Source organism: Haliotis rufescens, unplaced genomic scaffold (assembly GCF_023055435.1).
Source record: "Haliotis rufescens isolate VD_foot unplaced genomic scaffold, xgHalRufe1.0.p SCAF_14, whole genome shotgun sequence".
Lineage (NCBI taxonomy): Eukaryota > Metazoa > Mollusca > Gastropoda > Lepetellida > Haliotidae > Haliotis > Haliotis rufescens.
The window spans coordinates 14,252,927-14,262,007 of NW_025963824.1; the positions used below are offsets into that span (position 1 = coordinate 14,252,927).

At 41.7% G+C, this 9,081-nt stretch overlaps 1 protein-coding gene across 1 annotated transcript; it reads left to right on the forward strand.

Annotated features, from left to right (window-relative positions):
- The first annotated feature begins 387 nt into the window (after nt 1-387).
- On the forward strand, nt 388-8,644 carry LOC124124419 (signal recognition particle 19 kDa protein-like). The gene is made up of 5 exons (XM_046487585.2): nt 388-483; nt 2,040-2,115; nt 3,662-3,733; nt 4,633-4,744; nt 8,433-8,644. The coding sequence occupies exons 1-5, from the start codon at nt 413-415 to the stop codon at nt 8,564-8,566; spliced, it is 465 nt and encodes a 154-aa protein (XP_046343541.1). The 5' UTR covers nt 388-412; the 3' UTR covers nt 8,567-8,644.
- The last annotated feature ends 437 nt before the right edge of the window (nt 8,645-9,081 follow it).

A 9,081-nucleotide genomic window follows, 5' to 3' on the forward strand; every position in this document is an offset into this window, starting at 1 on the left:
ATGTTTTTTCGTCCGGGGACTCACGGGAGAGCATTTTTTATATCCTCGCCACCTTACTCGCTTTTACCTGTTCGAGTATTTTGTTACTGTAACAGTGAACAAAGTGATTAGATAAGATCAATGTCTGTGTTGCAGTTTATTTATCTAAACGAAAATAACTAGGTTTGCTGGCAACAAATCCTGGTTCGGAAAAATATATTCTAGTTTTTGGTTGCATCTATCACTGTTGGAATTTAACGTGTAAGACGAAAAACATAATGTGAACAAAAATAAATACAGTTTCAAGTTTAATATAGTATTATTTACAAATCGGTTGAAACAGTTTTGTTTTGTTTATCGAATAATTGAAAATACTTTCCCGTAGTAGTAATTTCATCTTTTGGATCAATAAACCGGAAGTTGACAATTCAACATGGCTGCCCCATCTGTCGCACCGACTGCTCGTCCATGGAATCCCGACTACAAACATACAGACAGGGAGAGGTAAGCGTAATTTTTTTAGGTATAGACTTAGTATGCCCATGAATCCATGTCCAAAGTTTGGTTAATATATTTGGACCAAATAAACTGTAAATTCAACATGTTTCCAGAACTTGTGGCCATATGGTAGATGGGAAGGCAGATGTTTCATTCCACATTGTGTATTCTTACGCTCATTTGGTCGGTGTTGACAGGGGTTATACTATTTTACGCAAAACCTAAAAGACTCTCACTTCTAAATGAGGTTTACCCGGAGCAGCTTATGTTGCTCAATTGGCACAGACTGAAGGCAGTGGGTCTGGCTTCACAGTCACAGATCTCGCTTGCTTCTTCGACCCTTAGGGTAAGGCTAGGTTAACCACATCTCTTTCCTTAGCCCTTGGATCAACTTTCTGATCAAGCGTCCTTTAACGATCATTAGGATTGCGTAGCCCTTTCTGTTCTGACACCTCTTCTCAATAGGGTTGGGCACCACTTCCCAATCAAACACCCCTTTTCTACCCTAAGGTTAGTTGTCGGGAAAGATATGGGGAGCACCTTTAGAATACAGTACCACAATTTCTTGTGAGAACGATCTCTGTGTGTCACATGTCCTAAAGGCCAGTTGTTGTGAGAATCCGTCGGACGCGAACTCACAACCTTTGGATTTTGGATTGTTAGTCTGACAGCTAACTGACTGAGCTACCTCCACACTGTAAAACTAAGTGCAAATTTACCTAGTCATGCCTACACCCTTACAGAACTGAACGAAAATGGTGGAATAGGTGGCGGACACTTACGAAGATTACAGATAGGCATGGTGTCTCGCGATTGAGTCTTCTGACACTTACAAGTGATCCCGATGCCTTAAAGTAGTATTATCTTGATTGAAAATATAGTACTTGTTGTTACCCTGTCTGGTCGGCTCAGAGTCAGTAACCGGAATGGGGCATGGTATCTCGGTAGGCCAGCACAATTAAAACGGCATCAGTCCAGACTAGTACAAGCAGCCTAACACACACACATGAATGCATATACAATCATTATATATATGCAATAATCGTGAACGCCACGTTAAACTCCATTTCATATCACCTCCAATCAATTTGGCTTGGAGTCACAGGTTAACCGAAGTTACTGTCTTTCGCTCAGTATTATCCCATAAAGGCTGGCTAAAACGATCAATAATCAAAAGGATTGTCAATTGGAAGCAATAGATATCGATATGAAATTGTTGTCATCGATGATAACTCACATCAACTATTGTGATGAAAAAGTTTAGATTTACGGAAAGGGGCTTGTTATTGTCAATCATGTCCGTTGTCGAATATGAAAAGCAATTGTTATATTTCACATGTCCACAAAGTAATCCCGGCATAAACGTGTCACTGCTCACCAGTAGTGTGATTTATGTTAAATTCTTTCGTGATTTACTTGCACATTTGCTTAAAGTTACTTCTCCAATATTTATCAATAATTGATCAATATTTTGTTAGCGATTATCGATCTCTATGATCTATAAGATAACCAGCCCTAATACCCATCCTGAAACACTGTTAAATTAAACTCCCTCTTTGCAGGTGGATATGTGTGTACCCAGCCTACATCAACAGCCGGAAGTCTCTCAAGGAGGGACGCAGAATACCCAAGGATCAGGTTTGTGAGACACACCTTGTTTTTCTTTGGATCCCCAAGAAAGCCATCTTCTCAAGGCAAGGACCGCCTCCGTGGTCTTGTGGTAGAGCGTCCGCCCGGAGAGCGGAAGGTCCAGGGTTCGTCCCCGGGCCGCGTCATACAAAAAGACGTTAAAAGATTGTACTTGTTGTAACCCTGTCTGGCGCTCGGCATTAAGGGGCTAAAACAAGGACTGGTCGGCTCGGAGTCAGTATACTGTGTCTGAGTGGGGTATTCATGTTAAACTGCGGCATGGTATCTCAGTGAGCTAGCACTATAAATTGGCATCAGTCCGGACTAGTACAAGCAGCCACACATACACGTGCATGCACGTCGCTATATAAGTGCAATAATGTTGGCCGCGACGTTAAACCCAATTTCACCTCACCTCAAGGCAAGGGAGTTAACTGACTGTAAAAATCCAGCTTCCACACTTGCCGAACTAGACTGGAATTTCTGGGCTTTATCTTAGGGCCACCAGTGGCTATTTTGAGTTATGTCCTTCTATGTCCCTCCTTTCTTCATGAAGAGCATTAAATCCGTGAGCACCTTAATTGAAAACATGAAACGATTTGGAATACAGTAAACTGCGGTTGTAACGAACTCAAAGGGACTACTAATTTTAGTTTGTTATAACCGTAGTTCATTATAAGTACATATACAGCATGACTTCAGCAAGTAGTCGGGACCAAAAAGAATATTCGTCAGTTCGTTATAAGCGTGTTCGCTATAACCGCAGTTTACTGTATATATGTTGATGCTAAATTGACAGCACACATGCTTTGTAAATCCTGCGGTTGACTGAAATCTGTATGACAGTTTACGAACCGGATGTTGATTTCGTTACACGATTTTGATTGGGCTATGCATAGACTGTTTAGTCCGGCCAAAATATAACGCCATAATTCCACCCAAGTTCAGCAAGGAGGGAAACTGGACTTTATGTCAGTTAACTCCCTTGTCTTTGGAAGATGAAGAAAGCATCATTTATTAGGGTTTCAAATTCAGTGAACTAGAGTACTGATGGCATTGTCAAAATCCTATTGAATCATTAAAATTAATTCCCAGTTCTTAAACAATGCTAGTTGGCAGAGTTACATACTTAGAAAAAATATTTTTAGGTCACCTTGGCATTGCGAAATGCGCTTGTGTTCATCGGTTGTCATCCGTCTGTAAGCGCTGCACCCGTGAAGATCCGGGGTAGAATCGGTCTTCAGCAACCCATGCTTGTCGTAAAAGGAGACTAACAGGATCGGGTGGACAGGCTCGCTGACTTGGTTGATGCATGTCATCGATCCCATATTGCGTGGATCCATGTCATAATACCAATCACTGGATTGTCTGGTCCAGACTTGATTATTTACAGACTGCTGTCATATAGCTGAAATATTGCTGAGTGCGGCGTTAAATAACGAACCAACCAACCAACTGTAAGCACTGAACTTTAAGAAAACACTTTTTCTACTAAATGTAATTATTTATTTCCCATGGTATACATTTGATATGATTGTATGTTATTTCCTTGCAGGCTGTAGACAACCCTAGTTATGCTGAGATCCGGGATGTGTGCGCAGCAGCCGGTTTGACACTTGGTGTAGAGGTTTGTGCTGTTACTGTGCAGTGCACACATTTTTCAAATAAGTGACCAAGTTGAGTTTATGCCATTTTGAACAGGTATCCTGAAGTGATGCAATCCTAGCTGTTTGCCACTATAATGCTAATATTTCAAGATACATTATCAGGGCAAATCTGGGTTTCAAACCCATGATCATAGGATTCTGGTAAGTCAAAGGGAGGCAACTCTTCACAACAACTGTGATGCCCATGCTCCCATCCTTCAATCTGATGTAAAGGCGTGACCAAAGAAGCTTAGTCTGTACCAACACTAGAATCAAGGGCGGCGGGATATCATGGTGTATAATGTATTGAAAGATATTCTAAAGGTGGTTGAATCTCACCTGGATTATGTTTTTTGTTCGTCAGCACAAAACCTATGCTCGTGGTTTCTCGTAAGTGTTAAATGTCAAGGGCATGCATCACTTTGGGCTTTCCTCCCACATTAAGCTGACACACATTAATATATATATATATAAGAAGACAAATTCAAACTGGATTCTTCAGAAGGTCACGATCAGGAAGTGAGTTTGGTTCAATTCGGCGTTGAACAGTATTCAGAAGGTCACGATCAGGAAGTGAGTTTGGTTCAATTTGGCGTTAAACAGTATATATACTGTATATATACCAAGTCGGCCATCTGATGCATGTCATTGTATCCCAATTTCACAGATCATTGCTTAAGATGTCAATCCTCTAGTCCAGCCTGATTATTGACAGACAGCCATCATAGAGCTGGAATATTGCTGATTGTGTCATTACGAAACAGACAAAACTAACATTACCTCATACTGACATTGTTATTGAGTTTTAGTGTTAAGTTTCCCAGAGAAATGTCCACTGATTTTTGAACGAGTGTGTTATTGAGTCATTTGAATGCTTCAGAATAAAGTTTATCCCCGGGAGTTGGATCACAGAGATCAGAAGTTCCGAGGTCGAATCCGTGTCCAACTGAGGAACGAGGAGGGACAGCCAATGTCCGAACAATTTCCTTCTCGTAAGTCATCACAATCTGGTCATTTGTTGAACTGTGCCTTAGTAACAGGGGGTCACGGGTGGCCCAGTCGTCTAAGGCGCCGCGATTCGCTGTGCAGAGTTGCGTCCCCTAGGCACGCCAGAAACCTATGATTGTGGGTTCGAATCCCGGTTCGCCCCAATTATGTTTCTAGGTTCGTCAGCACCATACCTGTGCTCGTGTGTTTCACCGAAGTTGTAAACGTCTGAGACCTGCATCACTTCGGGCTTTGCTCCCACATTGAGCTGACACGCCGTGATATAACTGGAATAACGTTAAAAGCGGTGTAAAACCCAACTCGCTCACTCACTCTTATTAACAGATAGAAGCTAGAATTTGAATGGTTTCTACAGATGATCGAGACAACAATTTTTATAAATATTTATGGAATTGCATCCGATGTAGAAATATTTTAAAATGTACTACCGGCTACTCAACATTTCATAGAGGTATTCTGAATATCCAGGTGGGGATAAATCTGAGATGTTGTTTGGAGTTGTTGTCATACGAATAGGATGTCATTTGGACATGGAACTGACACATGTTAAGCTTCAGTTCAAATGTTTTTATATGTTGTTGTCCAGTGACTTTGTAAAAATGTGAATTAGCACAGTATCCCTGTCTGAAGTTGAGTGGTATTGTTTATACCAAGACTCATTTTGTTGTTGTTTTGTGAGAGAAGTCAAACTTGTATGCAACACATTTTAACTTCGACCCATTCAGTGTTAACACAAACACTTGCTGTTTAAACTATGCAATACCTACAGTGATATTGCAGAAATCGTCTAAAATTTTGCACATGCGTATCTAGGGGGCATGGGTGGCCCAGTCGTCTAAGGCGCCGCGATTCGCTGTGCAGAGTTGCGTCCCTTAGGCACGCCAGAAACCTATGATTGTGGGTTTGAATCCCGGTTTGCCCCAATTATGTTTCTAGGTTTGTCAGCACCATACCCATGCTCGTGGGTTTCACCGAAGTGGTAAACGTCTGAAACCTTCATCACTTCGGGCTTTCCTCCCACATTAAGCTGACACGCCGTGATATAACTGGAATACTGTTAAAAGCGGCGTTAAACCCAAATCACTCACTCACTCACTCACTCACTCACTCACTCACTCACTCACATGCATATCTTACGCTTACCTTTGCTTCAGCTTATTATTATGATAAACATGGATCACCTTATATCCCAGTGATAACTTTTATGCATGGATATTATTGATGGAATTATGAACTTCAGACAAAAAAGTAATCAATAAACATCTTTTGTGTCTAGTTTAGTCAAAATTCAGCTACCATTTGTCAGTATTAAGGGGGTCTCAAGCCACACACGTTCCCATGGTGGGTACATATATTATACAACTCTTTGCCAGGCAGGGATTTATCTAGGTCTGTGCAGCGAACTCTCTGACACATTTAGGGTCTTAGCAATAAGGGTCCAGACTGGCAACACGTGGCACGCTACACTTGATTTCCAAGAATTCTCAGTCTTACAGATGTCATATCAGTTGAAGATCCAGGGTAGAAGATGTCTTCAGCAACCCATGCTTGCACTAAAAAGCGACTATGCTTGTCGTAAGAGGCAGAAACAGGATCGGGTGGTCAGGCTCGCTGACTTGGTTGATGCATGTCATCGTATCCCAATTGTGTGGATCGATGCTCATGGTGTCAATCACTGGATTGTCTGGTCCAGACTCGATTATTTACAGACCACCATGATATTGTTGGAATATTGCTGAGTGCGTCGTTAAAGAACAAACAAACAAAAAGCATATGATACGACAGGGGACACCATGCAGGGAATTGAGCCCGGGTCTTCAGAGTGACGAGTGAATGCTTTAAACATTAGGCTGTGTATATTCTGAAAAAAATCTGATTTTTTTAATGTTTTTATTTTTTTTACTGCAACATTTGCGCGATCTATAACTTTAAAACTACTTTGTGGATTCTTTTCCTATTGGGGGTAGAGTTTCTATGCCAATAGGAGAGGTGCAGTGCACAGTTTAATTTTGATGAACAGATTTTCAGAGAAATATTCTTATTTCATGTTTTGAACGTAGAAATAAGTCAGGGGTATTAGTGAGCTCTGCTCACTTTTTGTCTTGTCATTATTAAAAAAAAATGTGTTTCTATATATTTTATTTCATTTCAAATGGTTCTAATTTGGTATGTGTAATAGCTTTGGCTTAAGAGCAAAATAACGCTTGTGCTCACTATGGACAGACTCCATCTCTGGTTGATCATGGGCGGGGGGCACGGGTGGCCCAGTCATCTAAGGCCCAGCGATTCGCTGTGCAGAGTCGCGTCCCTAGGACACGCCAGAAACCTATGATTGTGGGTTCGAATCCCGGTTCGCCCCGATTATGTTTCTAGGTTTGTCAGCACCATACCGTGCTCGTGGGTTTCACCGAAGTGGTAAACGTCTGAGACCTGCATCACTTCGGGCTTTCCTCCCACATTAAGCTTACATGCCGCGGTATAACTGAAATACTGTTAAAAGCGGCGTTAAACCCAACTCACTCACTCACTCACTTGATCGGGGGCACAAGTGACTCTGACAGGTCACACCAATCCAGTTGCTGCAGTTTGATGTGCAGGGTTGCGTCCCATAGAAATCCTTGGGTTTGAATCCAAGATTTACTCTTATTATGTTGCTAGGTTGTAGGACCTTCATGTGGTTTTTGGGTGGTGGGGTGGCACTGGTACCTGAATTGTCTAAGGCGCCACAATTTGCTTTGCACAGTTGCATCCCTTGGGCGTTCGAATCCTGGTTCGCCCTAATTATGTTTGAATGTTTGTCAGACTATACCCGTGCTCGTGGGTTTCACCAAAGTGGTAAATGTCTAAGACCTGCATCACTTAGGGCTGATGTAAATGGAATACTGTAATAATAATGGCGTTAAACCCAACTCATTCACTATGGGTTTTTCTCCCAGACAGTCTTTGAAATATACAATATTGCCAGGCTGCCATCACAACCCACAGACTTCAGAAGTTCAGGGTTAGAACTAAACACAAAAGCTTCTCTAGTCCGGGTAAAGATAAAATGCCCTTGTAACGTTATAACAATGGGAAAATTTGTACTTGCCCGCAGGAATTGTTACTAGCCCCTGGCTAGCAGGCTAGTGTTAAGTTCTAATCCTGTAAACTCTTCAGGCGTCATTTTAGAAGCTGCAGCTTATTGTGACAAATAAACCTACACATAAATTTTCTATGACCCATACAAATTTGGAAGAGTTGGCCCAACATGAGACCTGTCACAGGCCTATGGGCCGACTTATTTCAGACACTGCTCTCCCACATCAAGCCACCATACTGTTCAAAGTGACATTTAGCCCAAATCACAACTCATTCTCTTTACTCTGTTCTGGGGGCATGGGTGGCCCAGTCACCTAAGGCGCCGCGATTCGCTGTGCAGAGTCGCGTCCCTAGGACACGCCAGAAACCTATGATTGTGGGTTCGAATCCCGGTTCGCCCCGATTATGTTTCTAGGTTTGTCAGCACCATACCCGTGCTCGTTGGTTTCACCGAAGTGGTAAACGTCTGAGACCTGCATCACTTCGGGCTTTCCTCCCACATTAAGCTGACACGCCGCGATATAACTGGAATATTGTTAAAAGCGGCGTTAAACCCAACTCACTCACTCACTCATTCACTTTACTCTGTTTCAGGGAACTCACTCCTGCTGTACCTCGGACAGACCATTCCCAAGTTGAAAGCTCGTACACAGTCACAGTCTCAGTCAGGGGGCCATCAACAACAGTCTTCAAAACAGCAGAAGAAGAAAGGTCGCAAGGGAAAATAAAATATACTCCCTGGATTGTCTGTATGATGCTATTGTGTCACATTATAATATAACTCAATTCTTTAATGTCAAACATGTCAAAAAAGGATTACTACAAATATTTGTATGACAAACGTGTTGTGACAATATCATTCAATCTGTTTGGAAGGATACATGGCCTGTTAACTTTTTCCTAATGTAGTTCTTGTCACTATTTATTTTGAATAATACATTTGTGACTCATAATTGTAAATATGTTTGAGAGAGTATATACAAGTCTAACTGTCAAGATGGAGTACGTTGATGATGGTAATTTAGAACAGTAAAAGTTGTGTCTTAGACTAAAAAAAATAATAGTCTTGGTTCTCAGGCACCGCCCGCATCATCATAAAGTTCGCTGCACGTTTAATTTTTATTTCCATTTAAAATAATACCGTATTCGACGTAATAAGCGCCCCGCTCTAATAAGCGCCCACGGCGATATTTGCTAATATATTGGCTAGTGAACAATCTAAATTAGCACCCCTTCCGATTGA

Bases quoted from the DNA above. Each gene is read 5' to 3' on its own strand.
- LOC124124419 (XM_046487585.2), top strand. From the start codon at position 413: ATGGCTGCCCCATCTGTCGCACCGACTGCTCGTCCATGGAATCCCGAC. The intron at 484-2,039 runs GTAAGCGTAATT...CCCTCTTTGCAG, and splicing joins AAACATACAGACAGGGAGAG to GTGGATATGTGTGTACCCAG. The intron at 3,734-4,632 runs GTTTGTGCTGTT...TGAATGCTTCAG, and splicing joins GTTTGACACTTGGTGTAGAG to AATAAAGTTTATCCCCGGGA.